At 39.7% G+C, this 18,331-nt stretch overlaps 1 protein-coding gene across 1 annotated transcript; it reads left to right on the top strand.

The window, feature by feature from the left end:
* Window positions 1-1,716: 1,716 nt before the first annotated feature.
* atad1a (ATPase family AAA domain containing 1a) lies at window positions 1,717-16,376 on the top strand. The gene is made up of 10 exons (XM_060906830.1): window positions 1,717-1,801; window positions 2,725-2,956; window positions 12,060-12,158; window positions 12,352-12,472; window positions 12,676-12,876; window positions 13,096-13,202; window positions 14,108-14,197; window positions 14,486-14,536; window positions 14,771-14,943; window positions 15,322-16,376. The coding sequence occupies exons 2-10, from the start codon at window positions 2,786-2,788 to the stop codon at window positions 15,443-15,445; spliced, it is 1,137 nt and encodes a 378-aa protein (XP_060762813.1). The 5' UTR covers window positions 1,717-1,801; window positions 2,725-2,785; the 3' UTR covers window positions 15,446-16,376.
* Window positions 16,377-18,331: the final 1,955 nt, after the last annotated feature.

Below are 18,331 nucleotides of genomic sequence, written 5' to 3'. Positions count from 1 at the left end.
TTTGCATGTTCTCCCCGTGTCCGTGTGGGTTTCCTCCGGGTGCTCCGGTTTCCCCCACAGTCCAAAGACATGCAGGTTAGGTTAACTGGTGACTCTAAATTGAGCGTAGGTGTGAATGTGAGTGTGAATGGTTGTCTGTGTCTATGTGTCAGCCCTGTGATGACCTGGCGACTTGTCCAGGGTGTACCCCGCCTTTCGCCCGTAGTCAGCTGGGATAGGATCCAGCTTGCCTGCGACCCTGTAGAACAGGATAAAGCGGCTACAGACAATGAGATGAGATAGAATTCAGTGTGGTTTCTGACACTTGTGTGTTGGGTTCTAGATGTGCATTGATCATATATGCAAGTTTGTAGATGCATGCATCAATTTGTGAATGATGCGCTTAGGTTCTAGATACATGTTGTGCTCAAGATGATGATGTTTCGGATTCCTGAGAAGTTTGCAAGGCTCCAAATGCATGCTTGTGATCCGTGTTTGACAGTTGTTGGGTTCTAATGTGTGCATTGTTTTGTAAATGATGCTTTCTAGGCTCTAGAATTTAGAAGTGTGGTGTTGATGCGTGTTGGGTTCTAGATAAATATGTTCAGTTATAGATGTGTCTGTCCTACTTGCTATGCGGCTTTTGAGGTTCTTGCCATGAAGAACATCGAACACACAGCTTACTGAAGAGAACCGTGAGAGAAACTATCAACTGAGATCAAACGCAGGACATCCAGAACCTTAACTGCAAATGTTCTCTTGCGGAATTTAAAAGAACCCTGATGGAATATTTGTGTTGACTCTAAATTGAGCGTAGGTGTGAATGTGAGTGTGAATGGTTGTCTGTGTCTATGTGTCAGCCCTGTGATGACCTGGCGACTTGTCCAGGGTGAACCCCGCCTTTCACCCGTAGTCAGCTGGGATAGGCTTCAGCTCGCCTGCGACCCTGTAGAACAGGATAAAGCGGCTACAGACAATGAGATGAGATGTTAGAATTCAGTGTGGTTTCTGACACTTGTGTGTTGGGTTCTAGATGTGCATTGATCATATATGCAAGTTTGTAGATGCATGCATCAATTTGTGAATGATGCGCTTAGGTTCTAGATACATGTTGTGCTCAAGATGATGATGTTTCGGATTCCTGAGAAGTTTGCAAGGCTCCAAATGCATGCTTGTGATCCGTGTTTGACAGTTGTTGGGTTCTAATGTGTGCATTGTTTTGTGAATGATGCTTTCTAGGCTCTAGAATTTAGAAGTGTGGTGTTGATGCGTGTTGGGTTCTAGATAAATATGTTCAGTTATAGATGTGTCTGTCCTACTTGCTATGCGGCTTTTGAGGTTCTTGCCATGAAGAACATCGAACACACAGTTTACTGAAGAGAACCGTGAGAGAAACTATCAACTGAGATCAAACGCAGGACATCCAGAACCTTAACTGCAAATGTTCTCTTGCGGAATTTAAAAGAACCCTGATGGAATATTTGTGTTGACTCTAAATTGAGCGTAGGTGTGAATGTGAGTGTGAATGGTTGTCTGTGTCTATGTGTCAGCCCTGTGATGACCTGGCGACTTGTCCAGGGTGAACCCCGCCTTTCACCCGTAGTCAGCTGGGATAGGCTTCAGCTCGCCTGCGACCCTGTAGAAGGATAAAGCGGCTACAGATAATGAGATGAAATGAGATTTATTTTAATTTAAAAAAAATCTACTAAATCGCTCTGTATGGAAAGTAATCTAGGAACCACTAACAAAAAGCCTTCTTTCTACACGGAGCGCTGATGCTGTTACACGAGATGCGGAAGTTGCTGTGTGATGTTTTGAAATCGTAAGTTTTAATTTTGGAATTATTACAGCGCTCTCTGTTTGCTGCAGTTTTTGCATAAATATTAAATAATATTTGCGTTTTATTAAATGTTAATGTCGCTAAGAGACATTGCTAGTTTAAGGACATAAAGTGAGCTATTAATCACTAACTAGCCAGAGGTCTTGTTTACCCACCCGTTCTCTGGTCTAAACAGGCCTTGATACGCATGTTAGTTGGTTATACCGGAGAACAGGTGGGAAATAATCACAACACGACAATGTGATTGGCAAATAGATTTTGATTTTGTTTTTCTCTCAAGTTTATATTTTTATTAAGAAGCAAATCTAAGTACAGACTGTTGTTTGGGGACGCTATGTTTTAATATTTAACTGTAAATCCCCCCACCTTTTATTCCTCAGTAACGTTTATAATAATTTTTAATTTTTAGAGAAATTGTGTTGATTGAGAATAACTTACATTAAGATCATTTAAAATAATTTTATCATATTTAAAAACAAGGATATGAAATACAATGAGGCCATTTGTTTTTCAGGGTGTGTTTTTATTATAATAATAATAATAATAATAATAACAGCAGTATAATGAGCTAATATCTCAACTATTCAACTCAAAATTCAACTATTGCTTCTATTTGTGAGTCACATTTGGCTTACAGGAGGTAAAAATCAGTGAATTGGACAAAATAAAGTAAATAAAATGAATTAATGAATAAATATAAAATGTATGTATATAAATAGACAGTAAAAAAGATAATGGTGCGTGATGTACCGCTCTGTCAGTTGCAGTGTTTATGTGGGTTTAATCATATTTTAATTTGTTTTATGTTCTATTACACAGGGCCTGTTGGTGTTGTAGATTTATAATATTTAGGTTTGTCATTTTTATGTAGACTGTAAAGGTTAAACCCTCCATCCCCCTCACAGGTAGAACCGATTCTCCTCTGTGGTTCTTCATCAATGAGCTGATGTTGTGGGCGGAGCTGAGATGTTGATGGACATCCCCCGGCACGCCCTGCTGCGCCCTCTGAGTCGTAATGAGGTGGTGGGCATGTTGGTGAGACTCACCATCTTTGGAGCGGCGACGTACTACAGCATCAGATGGGTGGTGGAGGCGCTGGACCCTACACAGAGACAGAAGTCAGATGCCAAGAAGAGGGTACTGCCGACACTGCTGATGTTCTCAACACGCAGTGGGGTTTAGTGGAGTTGGGTGTGGTTTGATTGGGTTTTACAGCAGTTTGGTGGAGAATAGCCAGGTTGTGAGGTTTAAAGCTGTTTTTGTCAGATTTTTGGGGTTCTACAGAGGTTTGATGGAGTTGTTTGGTTCCATGAGAATTGTTGAGTTGAGTTTGGCTGGTGTTTAGAGAGGGGTGGTGGGATGGGGTGGTGTTTAACGGGGTTGGGTGGATTTAAGGGGGTTTGTGAAAGGTTAAATTAAATTTCATGGGACTTAAATGGAGTTGATGGAATTGGGTGGTGTCTCATTGGGGGTTCGGTGGTGTTTCAGGAGGTTTGATTGAGTTGGACAGTGTTTGATAAATTTTTTAAAAAGTTTGATGAGCTTGGGTGGGGTTTAATGGAGAATAGTAGGGTTTTGTGAGGTTTAATGTGATGGTAGATTTTATGGGCTTCCATGAGGTTTGATGGGGTTCAGCTTGCTCTAATATTTTTAGATAAAGTATGATTTGGATTTGATGGGGGTTTGGTGAGGTTTGATGGGGGGTTGGTAAGATTTGGTGAGGTTAGATGGGGGTTTGGGGGGTTGGTGAGGTTAGATGGGGGTTTGGTAAGATTTGGTGAGGTTTGTTGGGGGGTTGGCGAGGTTAGATGGGGTTGGCGAGGTTTGATGGGGGTTTGGTGAGGTTTGATGGGGGTTTGGTGAGGTTTGATGGTTTCATGAGATTTGGTGATGTTTGTTGGGTGTTTGGTGAGGTTTGATGGGGGTTTGGTTCAAGTTCAAAGTGCTTATTGTCATATGCACAGTAAGGACATGTCCTCTTGCACAATGAAATTCTCAGTTTGCTGTCCACCATGAATGCCAATTACAAGTAAATAAATAGGCGAAAGATATACAACCCCGATTCCAAAAAAGTTGGGACAAAGTACAAATTGTAAATAAAAACGGAATGCAATAATTTACAAATCTCAAAAACTGATATTGTATTCACAATAGAACATAGACAACATATCAAATGTCGAAAGTGAGACATTTTGAAATTTCATGCCAAATATTGGCTCATTTGAAATTTCATGACAGCAACACATCTCAAAAAAGTTGGGACAGGGGCAATAAGAGGCTGGAAAAGTTAAAGGTACAAAAGAGCAATTCCAGCGTTATGGACGTGACACTTGAACTCAAAATGGCAACAAATGACCCAGTGCATGTTTTATTGTCTCCCAGTATTTAAACAGGTGTTGCATATTTTAAGGCTGTACCATACTGGAGAAGTGATAGAACAAGAACAATTCCCATAGTACATCTAGGGCATGCCAGGAAACGCCAATAAAAGATGCGTTATGGATGTGACAGAAAAAGTATCACTTTTCTTGGGTGACTGTACATTTTTATCAAACTCTGTGAAATTGTAAACCTAATGTCGAAATGGAGATATCCATTTGATAGAGGGGTCCAAGGTGAATATTAAAAAATCTTTGTTTAAAATATTTTGTATTTCATGCAGAGTTTCGGAAGGAAAAGTCAGCGTTATGGATGTGACGAAATTCCGTTATGGATGTGACGCGTCTGAAATAGACATGGCATATGTTTAGAAAATCAGCAATTTAACCACCATAACCCTTTGAAAAACTCTCTAAATATCAGCTAAAACTATCAAAGTTCTTAAATAATATTTAGGATGGCTATTGTTTTGCTGTGTTGTGGATTTTAGCATACATTTCTGTGGCTTGTGGCAATAATATAGAATTGTACATGATCAAAGTTGATTTTAGCTTGGGTTTTACATTATAAGAAAGAAAGACCGACAGTGACATATTAGGTTGGTTACAAATTGGTTCAACTTATTCACATCTGTAAAATACAGGCCTAGGTGAGATCTCTGGGAGTGGTTTTGATGTATTACATGTTGCTTTATTTTTGCATGGTGAGGTTGACATTTACATGGAATTGCCCAAAAAAGGAACAGCTGGAGGACCAAATTGCAACTCATTAGGTCAATTGGCAATAGGTCATTAACATGACTGGGTATAAAAAGAGCATCTTGGAGTGGCAGCGGCTCTCAGAAGTAAAGATGGGAAGAGGATCACCAATCCCCCTAATTCTGCGCCGACAAATAGTGGAGCAATATCAGAAAGGAGTTCGACAGTGTAAAATTGCAAAGAGTTTGAACATATCATCATCTACAGTGCATAATATCATCAAAAGATTCAGAGAATCTGGAAGAATCTCTGTGCGTAAGGGTCAAGGCCGGAAAACCATACTGGGTGCCCATGATCTTCGGGCCCTTAGACGGCACTGCATCACATACAGGCATGCTTCTGTATTGGAAATCACAAAATGGGCTCAGGAATATTTCCAGAGAACATTATCTGTGAACACAATTCACCGTGCCATCCGCCGTTGCCAGCTAAAACTCTATAGTTCAAAGAAGAAGCCGTATCTAAACACGATCCAGAAGCGCAGACGTCTTCTCTGGGCCAAGGCTCATTTAAAATGGACTGTGGCAAAGTGGAAAACTGTTCTGTGGTCAGACGAATCAAAATTTGAAGTTCTTTATGGAAATCAGGGACGCCGTGTCAATCGGACTAAAGAGGAGAAGGACGACCCGAGTTGTTATCAGCGCTCAGTTCAGAAGCCTGCATCTCTGATGGTATGGGGTTGCATTAGTGCGTGTGGCATGGGCAGCTTACACGTCTGGAAAGACACCATCAATGCTGAAAGGTATATCCAGGTTCTAGAGCAACATATGCTCCCATCCAGACGACGTCTCTTTCAGGGTAGACCTTGCATTTTCCAACATGACAATGCCAAACCACATACTGCATCAATTACAGCATCATGGCTGCGTAGAAGAAGGGTCCGGGTACTGAACTGGCCAGCCTGCAGTCCAGATCTTTCACCCATAGAAAACATTTTGCGCATCATAAAACGGAAGATACGACAAAAAAGACCTAAGACAGTTGAGCAACTAGAATCCTACATTAGACAAGAATGGGTTAACATTCCTATCCCTAAACTTGAGCAACTTGTCTCCTCAGTCCCCAGACGTTTACAGACTGTTGTAAAGAGAAAAGGGGATGTCTCACAGTGGGAAACATGGCCTTGTCCCAACTTTTTTGAGATGTGTTGTTGTCATGAAATTTAAAATCACCTAATTTTTCTCTTTAAATGATACATTTTCTCAGTTTAAACATTTGATATGTCATCTATGTTCTATTCTGAATAAAATATGGAATTTTGAAACTTCCACATCATTGCATTCCGCTTTTTTTTGTTTTGTTTTGTTTTTCTGCTCCTACTCAAGCGAGTAGGACGCTTCTTTGCTTTGCTCCTGCTTTCTTAATCTTTATTTCTATACTTTACTTTCTCATTGAATTTCCACTATTTTATTATTTATTTTTTTATTTTTCATCTTTATAAGCTTTTAATTTAATTTTAATTTAATTTCCACTATTTTTTTTTTTTTTTTAATGCCAGGAAGCAAAAAATCCTGCAAAAAAATGCATGGAATTAGAACAGAGGATTTCTATTCTGGAATCAAAGATTAATGCTCTGCCAAAGACGGACGAATTAAAAGCGATATCTCAGGAAAGGAGTACTGAAACAGTGGCTGAGAATGCAGAGATTGCACTCCGACAGACTGAGGACATTGCAGACCAAGTGGAAGAATTCATAACTCAACCTGTGAGTACTGAAAACTGGCAAATGATGGGTGCTAAGCCCAAAAACAGAAGAGTAATTACTTCAACACCAGCTCGTTCTACAAATTACAATAGGATCTACAATCCTATGGAAAATCCACAGCCCATAAGGCTTCAGAACAAATTTGAATGCCTCAGGGATGTGGAAGAGGATTTGTCAAGCAGACAAACACATAGTAAAAAGAGATCACACCAAGATCGAAGAGCTGTGAGAAGAGGCAAAAAGCAGCTCGTAACACCACCTGATCCCACAACCCTTGTTCTTGGTGATTCCACTGTAAGACAATTAAAAGGTTATGAGATGATTATTTGTTGTCTTCCAAATGCATCCATCTCTGACACCAAAGACAGCATTTTGAAACTCGTGTCTGAGCATAAAACTATTAAACGTATTGTTGTGCATGTGGGAGCAAATGATGTTTTCAGAGAACAGCTGTTTGTCCAAGATGATTTCAGAAAACTTTTTTCTGAGCTCTATAAAACTGGAATTCAATCTTTTATCAGTGGCCCACTCCCAGCGAGAGGAAGTTTTGCTTTTTCTCGACTCTTCAGTCTTAACACCTGGCTTGGAAAAACTTGTTCTTAATTTGGTATGAATTTCATAGACAATTTTAACCTTTTTTGGAATCGCAAAGAATTTTACAAGCCAAATAGCACTGAACTCAGCTGGATTGGAGCCAAAGTCTTAGCAGACCACTACAAACTTGCAATCTTTTCTCAGCCAGCACCGAGGAAAACAGTTGATAAGATGTCGCAGACTGACATAGTTACAAAGCCTAAACAATCATCTTTGCAAGTCGTCATCAAGGACACACAAACATCTGACTTGCAGGCCTCCCAACATTCAAGGACAGACGACTCCACTTCTCCTCGGATGGATTTCCCAAATAGCATGAAAAAACTGCTCCCAATGGCTACACTTTCCTTTTCCAGCCCAAATCTGTCGCGACAAGCAGTGTACCCAGTTCATCAAAATTGTGTTCGTCCAGGACTTTCAGCTGGCTACAAATCTTTTTCACCATCCAAAAGATACATGTCATCTCCAATCCTTTCACCCTCAAACCAAATGGAACATTTAGAGAGTCTTGTTTGATGTACTCTGGGTCCCTGAAAATGGATGTAGTGTTGAAAAAAATCTGGGACCCGATGTTGACACTATTCCTGTGTTGATAAGAAACAGAAAACATAGAGCACATTTAACCCTGGGGGTGAACCAATCTAATCTCCTTCCTGTTTTAAAACAGCATCAGAATGCACAACCAAATATTGCTTCTAGAATTTCTGTAAAGCTAGCTCTTCTGAACATTAGATCACTTTTAAACAAGTCATTTTTAATTAATGATCTTATTTGTAAACACAATCTTGATTTTTTGCTTCTAACTGAAACCTGGCTGGATCAAGCAAATAGTGCTACCACCCTTATTGAAGCAGCTCCCCCAAATTTTAATTTTTGGGATGTTACCCGACAAGGGAAAGGTGGAGGGATCGCAAATATATTCAAAGTCTCTTTTCAATGTAAACAATCCTCACTTGGTGATTTTACATCCTTTGAACACTTATGTGCACTTGTTACATGCTCTCCTAACATATTATTATTATTAACTATTTACAGGCCTCCGAGACATTCAGCCAAAGTCTTTCTTGAAGAGTTTGGTGAACTGTTGTCAGTCATTTGCTTAGAGTTTGATTGTCTTATTATATCTGGGGATTCTAACTTGCATGTAGATAATCCTGATAACATTTATGCCAAAGAACTATTTGCAATTATTGACAACTTCAACCTAGTACAACATGTACAGGGACCGACCCACTCTCGTGGTCATACTCTTGACCTCGTCGTCACAAAGGGTCTTACTGTTTCTTATACTGTTGTTGACCTGGCCTTATCTGATCATTTCTGTGTTTTCTTTGATGTTTCTATGTCTCCTCACATTCAGAACAGCTCAACGACTATAGGTAGGAGAGTCATAAACGACAACACGTGTTCTTTTTGAGCAAGCTCTCTCTCAGAACTCAACCAAAATGTCAGACTCTGTAGATGATTTACTGGAATTTTTTAACTTAAATATGACCCAAATTATGGATGATATTGCTCCATTCAAAATTAAAAGAGTCAATGATAAGCAGAAAGCACCATGGAAGCAGTACCCGGCTGTTAAACTGCTAAAGAGAGAATGTAGAAAGACTGAAAGAAAATGGCGCAAATCTAACCTTCACATCCATTATCAAATCCATAAAGAGATGATTTGTAATTATAATTATGAAATTCGTAAAGCAAGACGGTCTTTCTTCTCCAACATCATCAGCAGGAATATGAACAATGCCCGTGTGCTATTTTCAACAGTAGAGAAGCTAACCAATCCCCCACCACAATTAGCACCTGAACTTCTCTCAGTTAATAAATGCAATGAGTTTGCATCCTTTTTCAAAGGTAAAATTGATAAAATATGGCAGAATATTTCTCATAATATATCTCAGTTGCAAAAAATTGAAAAACTGCAATCACCAATGACACAGATAGATAACTTTAACACAATGTCAGAATTTTGTTTGATTGATTATGAGACTCTTGAAAAAAATGTACAAAATCTCAGTTCCTCAACATCTGAACTGGACATTCTGCCCACCAACTTTTTTAAGTCTGTTCTTCATCTTATAATTACAGATGTGCTTCAAATTATAAATACATCCCTAGAGACTGGCATTGTTCCTGCGTCCCTGAAAAAAGCTGTTGTAAAGCCCCTTCTTAAAAAAAATAATCTGGATCTTTCATTGTTAAATAATTACAGGCCAATATCAAATCTATCATTCATCGGGAAAATCCTGGAAAAAATTGTCTTCAATCAATTAACTGCCTTCTTGATATCAAACAGCCGTTTTGATAATTTTCAGTCAGGATTTCGTGCCAATCATAGCACTGAAACAGCGCTGATTAAAGTTATAAATAACATGCGTCTTAATACTGATGCAGGCAAAACATCGGTCCTGGTATTACTGGACCTCAGTGCAGCTTTTGATACTGTTGATCACAACATACTGCTATATCGACTTGAACACTGGGTTGGATTGACTGGTAAAGTTATCAATTGGTTAAAATCATACTTAAAAGATAGAAGCTTCTTTGTTACCCTGGGAAATTGTTCCTCAACATCAATGCCCGTGACCTGTGGTGTCCCCCAGGGGTCGATTCTTGGACCATTACTTTTCAACCTTTATATGCTCCCACTTGGACAAATTATCAATAAAAATTCAATTTTGTATCACTGCTATGCAGATGATACCCCCCCCCCCATCTGTCCCTCTGAGTTGCATGTTGGTCCTGGGGTTGGGATGCTGGCCTCTTCTGCCCCTCGGACCTGCTTGATCCGTCCTGGTGCCCTGTGTCTGGTCGGAGTTTTATCGCCCCACTCCTGTGAAGGACGGCCCCATGAGGACAGTTGAGGGTTATACCTGTTAAAACTGTTAATATTATAGTCAGGCTGTCTGTTGTTGCCCAAATGAGGATGGGTTCCCTTTTGAGTCTGGTTCCTCTCGAGGTTTCTTCCTCATGTCGTCTGAGGGAGTTTTTCCTTGCCACCGTCGCCACAGGCTTGCTCATTGGGGATAGATTAGGGATAAAATTAGCTCATGTTTTAAGTCGTTCAAATTCTGTAAAGCTGCTTTGCGACAATGTTTATTGTTAAAAGCGCGATACAAATAAACTTGATTTGATTTGATTCCCAAATTTATTTTGCTCTATCACCTAATGATTATGCCCCCCTTGAATGTCTCTACCAGTGTATCGATCAAATCAATAGCTGGATGTCACAAAATTTTCTTCAGCTGAACACAGATAAAACAAGTAATTCTATTTGGAAAAAAAGATGAAAGACTCAGGATTACCACTATTCTTGACACAAAAGGGATTAAAACTAAAGAAATGGTTAAAAATCTTGGTGGTTTCATTGACAGCGAGCTAAACTTTGACAGTCACATGAAAGCAATCACTAAAACGGCATTTTATCACCTAAAAAACATTTCCAAACTAAGAGGACTTATGTCAAAAAATGATCTGGAAAAACTAATACATGCCTTCATCTCTAGTAGGGTTGATTACTGCAATGGCCTTTTCACAGGCCTGCCAAAAAAGACCATCAAACGACTTCAGCTGGTTCAAAATGCAGCGGCGAGGGTTCTCACACGAACAAAAAGAACAGAGCACATTACTCCAATTCTAAGGTCCCTTCACTGGCTTCCAGTAAGCTACAGAATTGACTTTAAAGCATTGCTGCTGGTGTACAAATCTCTAAATGGTACAGGGCCCAATTACCTCTCTGATATGTTGCAGCGGCCTAACCCAATCAGATCTACCAGATCGCAGCAGAAAAATTTACTATTAAAACCTGTTGTTAAAACAAAGTGTGGTGAAGCAGCTTTTAGCTACTATGCAGTACAGCTATGGAACCAACTGCCAGAGGACATCAAAAATGCTCTTGCTGTTGGCAGCTTCAAATCTAGGTTAAAGACCAAGCTGTTTTCAGATGCTTTCTGTTAAATAATTAATAATATTTTTACATTTTTTATAATCTTTACTTTCTCTGCATGTTTTAAATTTACTTTAACTTTATTCTATTTTATTCTGCTGGTTTCTTTTTCTCCTTTTTCTTTTTGGCATTTTATTATTTTATTTCTACTATTGTTTAATTCTTATTATTTTCTTTTAATTCTTTTAATTCTTTTAATTAATTGTTTTAGAATAAAAATAAAATTATTTTATGTAATTTTATTTCTCTGTTGTTTACTGTTTTTGTTTTTACTTCTGTAAAGCACATTGAACTGCCATTGTGTATGAAATGTGCTATATAAATAAACTTGCCTTGCCTTTTATTTACAATTTGTACTTTGTCCCAACTTTTTTTGAATTGGGGTTGTACAAAGTAAAGGCAATATAATGCAAAATAGAAGCAAAAAAATAAAATAAATTAAAAAAAAAAAGCAAAAAAAAACACCCAGTATAGTACAAAATAAAGGTAAACATAGTGTAAAATGGGTAGTGTAATACAAAAATAAAGCAACTTCTACAGCTGCGTGATTGAGAGCATCTTGACCAACTGCATTACTGTGTGATACAGCAGCGCTACAGCTATGGACCGCACATGCGTGTGGTGAGATTTGGTGGGGGTTTGGTGAGATTTGGTGGGGGTTTGGTGAGATTTGGTGGGGGTTTGGTGAAGTTTGGTGGGGGTTTGGTGAAGTTTGGTGGGGGTTTGGTGAGATTTGGTGGGGGTTTGGTGAGATTTGGTGGGGGTTTGGTGATTGACTAAGATTCAGGGAGGGTTTAGTGGAGATTGTTGGTATTCTAACTTCCTTTTTTTCTTTTATCTCTCCTTTCTTCCTCTCAGGCTGAGCAGATGATGAAGAGGCTCGGGGTGGAGGGAGTGAGTCTGAATGAGTATGAGATGAACATCGCTGCTCACCTGGTTGAGCCTCACAGTATGAAGGTAAAATCCAGATGAACCTTCCTCACGCTCTTCATTTCACCTTCATCTTCTCTCAGTTTCTGATAAAACAACAGTAAACAATAAACATGGCTGAATGAACTCCTGTGCATCCAGGTTTATTTATTACACATTTATTACGTTCTGTGCGAGTTTTAGTGAATGGTGTGTTGTGTGCCTTTTAATATTTATAAAGGTGACGTGGAGAGACGTTGCTGGTCTTGATGACATCATCACTGAGCTGCAGGAGTCCGTCATCCTGCCTTTCCAGAAACGTCACCTGTTCCGTGGATCTAAACTTTTCCAGCCACCCAGAGGTACAAAACACGCACGCACACACGTGATGATGGAGACACTGATGTTTTTTGGAGATGATGATGTCTGTCTGTGTTTTGATGGTGAACGTCAGCGTCGTGATGGTGAATGTTGGGGTTTAGTTAGAATGAAGGAGCTTCTAAACCGACTAAACCCTGCTGTTGTCTTGCGATGCAGACTAACACACACACACACTCTTCCTCAGGTGTGCTGTTCTACGGCCCACCCGGCTGTGGGAAAACTTTAATCGCCAAGGCAGCAGCCAAAGCCTCGGGCTGTCACTTCATCAACCTCCAGGCCTCCACTCTGACCGATAAGTGGTACGGCGAGTCGGAGAAGCTCACAGCTGCCGTCTTCTCATTGGCTGTGAAGCTGCAGCCCTGCATCATCTTCATCGATGAAATTGGTGAGTGGCTTGTTGGGTCTGAATGTTAATAATGACTCAGACAGGAACCACGACGTCCTGCTGGACATTTAATGTGTGTGTGTGTGTGTGTTCTTTTGGTGTTAAAATCTGCTGATGCGTGTTGTAAGGTGATGGACCTGTGATTATAAACAGCAGCTCAAACGTTGGCGTTCTTTCATTTGTCTCTGTTGGTGTTTTTGAATTGGTCTCTGGTGTTAGACTCGTTTCTGAGGTGTCGCTCCAGTTTGGATCACGAGGCCACGGCCATAATGAAAGCTCAGTTTATGAGCCTGTGGGACGGGTTGGAGACGGGGCCCGACACTCAGGTTTATACACACACACACACACACACACACACACACTGTACATGTATATGGATCTCTCAAACATTTGTTTTGGGCATGTGGATTATTTATAACCTTTTCCCTGACTTTGCTCACTATTGGCAATTAAATAATAAAAAAAACAATAAAAAGAAACGAGCACTCCATCAGTGTTCTGAAGTTTTGTATTTCTTGGCTTGTTCATTGTCCTTGCATTCTGAAGCCACTCTGTGATTAATTTACTGTAAGGCTGTTGGTCAGTGTATCTGAAACTCGCTTTACTCTGTACAGTTTTACCGTCGCAGAAAAAAACCACACCGTAAAAGAATTCTTTGGTAATGAGTTTAACCCAGCAGCCAGTTTCGTCCCCAAGTTCTGTGAGAGGAATTTCTGATGAGGAGGACGGTGATCTCATGGGCCAGTAACGGTGATGGAGAAACAGACTAATAGACAGAAAACATCTCCTTATTACCACAGGAATGCGTGTTTACTTTCTGCACAATCTGAGAGGAGTTTTTTTTAATCCCAGGTCTACCGTTAGAGGCTGTTCATCGTATAATGTGGAGACCCGTTATCAGACCGTCTGTGTGAGAATTCAGACGAGGTTTCATTGTGATAATCCGCTACAGTGTGATGAGGAAGAATCTTAAAACACCGCTGAGCTCATGCAGTGTAAAGTTGTACTATGAGACTGTTAGTGTTTAGCGCACGTTGTGTTTAAACTGCCTGCTCACACTGATCCAGATCAGACTTTCCTATAGAATCTAGAGGTTTTTTCCAAAATACAGTTAATTTACAGACGTCTCTCCGTGTGCAGACGCAGAGCCACATTTGTATCATTAGTTTTTAGGTGTTAATCAGTTGCACACGTTTTCTGTGGATTGTAAACGTAGGTGTGTTTTTTACAGGTGATGGTGATGGGGGCCACTAACAGGCCGCAGGACGTGGACACGGCAATCCGGCGCCGAATGCCAGCAGCCTTCCATGTGGGACTTCCTGTGAGGGCGTGTTTATTATTTATATATAAACCAGAATGCTCACAAAACGGGTAGAGAGACGGGACGGGACAGGGGAGGGACGGGACGGATAGACAGAGACAGGATGGGTAGATGGAGAGAATGATGGATCAGTGGGTTAATAAACCTATGAGTGGATAGAAAGATGGACAGAATGATGATGGATGAAGTGATGGATAAATGAACAGATGGAGCAGCTCCATACAGACTGATAAATTAATTATTGCTTTTATTAATTTATTTTAATTTCTGTTTTCTTCCTGTTTGCAGAATGTGGCTCAGAGGAAGGAGATCCTTCACCTCATCCTCTCTGGAGAAAACGTAACTGTTCTTTCAGAAGAATATTTTAAACCAGACTCCGTCAGGTTTCAGTGAAGGCTTTAGTGTTTCAGCTGCAGCTCCGTCAGTTCCTCAGGATGGTTTTACTGATCTGGATGATAAAAAGTGCAGAAATATATTTTTAAATAATGTGAATAAAAGTCACAAGTGCAGATCTTTAAAATCCAAATTAATTACAGTAAGCAGGTAACACTGCTTTGTGTGTGTGTGTGTTAGCTGAGTCCGGCAGTGAATCTGCTGGAGATCGCCGAGCAGACGGAGGGGTTCTCAGGCAGTGATCTGAGAGAGGTGTGTCGCGACGCTGCTCTGTACAGAGTCAGAGATTTCACACGCAAACAGCAGATCAAACGAATCACACAGCAGCTCCGACTCCAACAGGACGAAGATGAGTACGGCTCACACTTTCCTCTTCCGTGTGTGTGTGTGTGTGTGTGTATATATATATATATATATATATATATATATATATATATATATATTTATTTATTTCAGTCAATATATTTCAAAATAAAGTATTTTATAAAGTAATCCATACAACCTGACAGATTCTTGAATTATCACAGAAACAGATTGAAGCTCATTTTACCCCGAGTGTGTTTACTAAAGAATTCACAGTGAATTAATTCTCAAAACCATAAAAGGAGGATAAAAAGATGAAGAGAAATGAGAACAAAATATGAGGCACAATTTATGTTCTTATATATAACATTTTTCTTTTGGGCTAAGTTAATGGAAATGCATCACAAAGTGTGTGTGTGTGTGTGTAGGACAGAGGACAGTGTGTGTCTGAGGCCGATCTCACAGCTCGACCTGCTGTTTGGTTTGGATAAGATGAACGAGTCGAAACAGGCCACAGCTCCGACTCACACCAGCGCCGGGTCTGTGAACTAAAACACATCAGGACACATCTGTAAGTGTATCAGGACGACACCACACTGATGTGAACTGTATTATGTGCTTAGTTTTATTGAGTTTTAATAATAATATTGATTACTGTTAAATACATGAACCTGTTGTTGTTGTTACTATTTTTGTTGCTTTTTTTTTTTTTTATTGTAATTTATTTTTTAAAAACGCATGTAAATTGACTGCACGTGGCCAGCAGGTTGTCAGGTCACTTCAGCACAGATGGAGATCCGTCACTTTTTATTAAAATGATTAATCTGCCAAATGAATTCATATAAATAATATAAATGAAAATAATTGTGTGACGTTACACTCAGAGCCAGGCAGTTTAAAACATACAATCTCTGTTTGGCGAAAATAATCCATAACACACCTGGACAGTTCTTCAGCAGAGAGGCCAGAATTATGAAATGATTCAGGTCGCTTTAACTCATCAGCTCAGTGACGTCACTAAAGTGTGGAATCCATGACGAAATGGACTGAAAACCAGGTTTAAAAATCATCACCCCAGTTACAGCAGCATTACTGCAGAGAAATCTGGGTTTGAATTTTCAGAAATGAAAGTTCAGTTTTTTTTCTGATGTAATTCCGCTACTGACTTTTTTCTTTCCTCAGCAAAGAGTTTGCATTCAGAGTTAAACAGAGCTGCTTTTTTAGGATCAAAAAGACCCCATACAGTGTGAACTTTATATTTCATTCTGTTCTCTTGAGAACTGAAACTAAAAAAGTTCCCACACTTTACTGTGACTGTGATTCTGTTACTGAAGAACGACCCGACTGTGTCTCAGATTCGTTTCTGTAAAACATAAAACTGTCATGAAAAGTTTACTGTATGTGAAAAGTTTAAAAAAAAAAGTGTTAAATGTTTGTTTCAAAAATATAGACTGATTAATAAACTGATGATAAACCACACAAATCTTTTGTTGTAATCATTTCAACATAAAGGACATGGTGTAATGCTCACACTAACCTGACACTCTCACAAGAAATTCTATAAAACAGTACGTTTGGATAAAATGAAGTGCTCTAATCTCTCTCTCTCACACACACCCTTTCTGATGGGGTTTTGTCTTTTCCTCACTCAGTCTTCTCATGGCGTTAACTGGAATTTGTTGTAAACGGAGCCTCAGGAGTTTTGGTGTGGGGTTGGACCAACAAAGTGCAGTCCTGTGAGTGTCTCGACCCCAAAACACACCGTGTCAGTTTAGGGAAAATGTGAGAAAGTCTAAATTTTCACTGGGGGGGAAACGCAAAGTCTTCATCAATAGTAGCAAACAACCTGCAAAGCATTTCCCGGACTTACGACGCCTTCGAGATGACCCCTATATCCAAACCCTATATAGTGCTAAATTGGATTCGATACTACCAGTTGACCCACAACCTTTAACTATAGATCATGTTGAAGAGCTGATGAGTAATTTCATTCAGGAAGCATCAAAAGAAACAATTCCGCAGATAGTGAAAGGGGAAACTGCGAAACCCTGGACAAACCTGGAATACCAAGAGCTCCTGGCGAAACATCATCATGAGAAAGATCCATCAGAGAAGAAGGCCCTTGCCAAAGAAGTGAGAAAACATCGCATTAAGTTGAAGAATGAATTCTTTGAAGCCAAAGCAACCCAAATAAACTTGGCCAGTGAACAATGCAATGCTGAAGAAGAATTCCGTCTGATGAACAACTATACATCACTCTCAAAGGAAACACGGCCACTGATTAAGAAACTTGAGGATCACTTTTCAAGCCATTTTGCTGATCGCCCATATACACCACAGCCGGAACTACAGCGTCCCCAGGACTTCCCACACTTACTGCCACCAGATGACCTCCCCAAGATAGACGAAGCTACACTCAGCTGTGAGGAGATTGTAAATACCATCAAAAAATTAAAGAATGGAAAATGTCAAGGCATCGACAAAGTGTACTCCGAACAGCTGAAATACACCACGTCTGTGAGATTGGTAAATTATATCCTTCTGCTAGTTGGATTGATATGGTCTTGTGCTCGGGTCCCAGCTGCATGGTGCACAGCATCAATAACATGCTTGTACAAAAAAAGTCTGAAAATCACTTCCTGAAAATTATAGAGGCCTAAGTATAATAGCGACGATCTCTAAAATACTATCAGGGATTATTATTGAGAGACTCAGAGAAATCTACGAGTTGATCCTTCTGCCTTCTTAATTTGGCTTCCGTACAAACAGGTCCACGTGCGATGCCATATTTATTTTGCGCCATATTCTACAATCATCCAGAAAATCAAAAACACCGTTATTTGTAGCCTTTATTGATTTGAAAGCAGCACATGATTGGATTCCTAGAGAGGCATTATTCCGCTGCCTAGAAGTACGGCTCAGATGTCCTCACCTCATAACAATTCTGCGGGATTTATACACCGGTACAAAAGCTTGCATTAAAGGTTCAAAAACATTCTTCGAAACACTGGTGGGTTGCCATCAAGGTGCCTTGGAATCCCCGTCCATCTTTAAAGTGTACCTAGACTTTGTGGTTAGAGTTGCACGGTATGAAATATTACAATGCATCCCAAGGGCAGGCTTTAATGTGAACATCATTCCAAATGAAGTTTCTCCTAGGGAGTATCAAAAGAAGTCCCCGCCATGTGGTCACAATCAGATTATTGAACTCTTATATTTAGATGACCAAGCCATATTTGCAAATTCTCTGGAAGAGCTACAGAAAATGTTGTCTATCTACGATAATACTTACAGACGCTTTGGACTTCAAATGTCATATATATCAAAACAGAAACCATGGTATTTAATGTAGATGAAGCATTGATGGTGTAATGGAAATTTCTAATAAACACTTCAGAACACTTAACAGTTGTCTTTTCAGTCATTTATTATAGTAGA

This window comes from Neoarius graeffei, chromosome 24, assembly GCF_027579695.1.
Source record: "Neoarius graeffei isolate fNeoGra1 chromosome 24, fNeoGra1.pri, whole genome shotgun sequence".
NCBI classification, from domain to species: domain Eukaryota; kingdom Metazoa; phylum Chordata; class Actinopteri; order Siluriformes; family Ariidae; genus Neoarius; species Neoarius graeffei.
Note: the sequence above shows the minus strand (reverse complement) of the source record. Positions and strands in the feature narration are given on the sequence as shown.

Coding starts and splice junctions, on each gene's coding strand:
- atad1a (XM_060906830.1), top strand. CDS start 2,786: ATGTTGATGGACATCCCCCGGCACGCCCTGCTGCGCCCTCTGAGTCGT. Junction 12,473..12,675: donor ACTTTTCCAGCCACCCAGAG/GTACAAAACACG, acceptor ACTCTTCCTCAG/GTGTGCTGTTCTACGGCCCA. Junction 14,944..15,321: donor CTCCAACAGGACGAAGATGA/GTACGGCTCACA, acceptor GTGTGTGTGTAG/GACAGAGGACAGTGTGTGTC.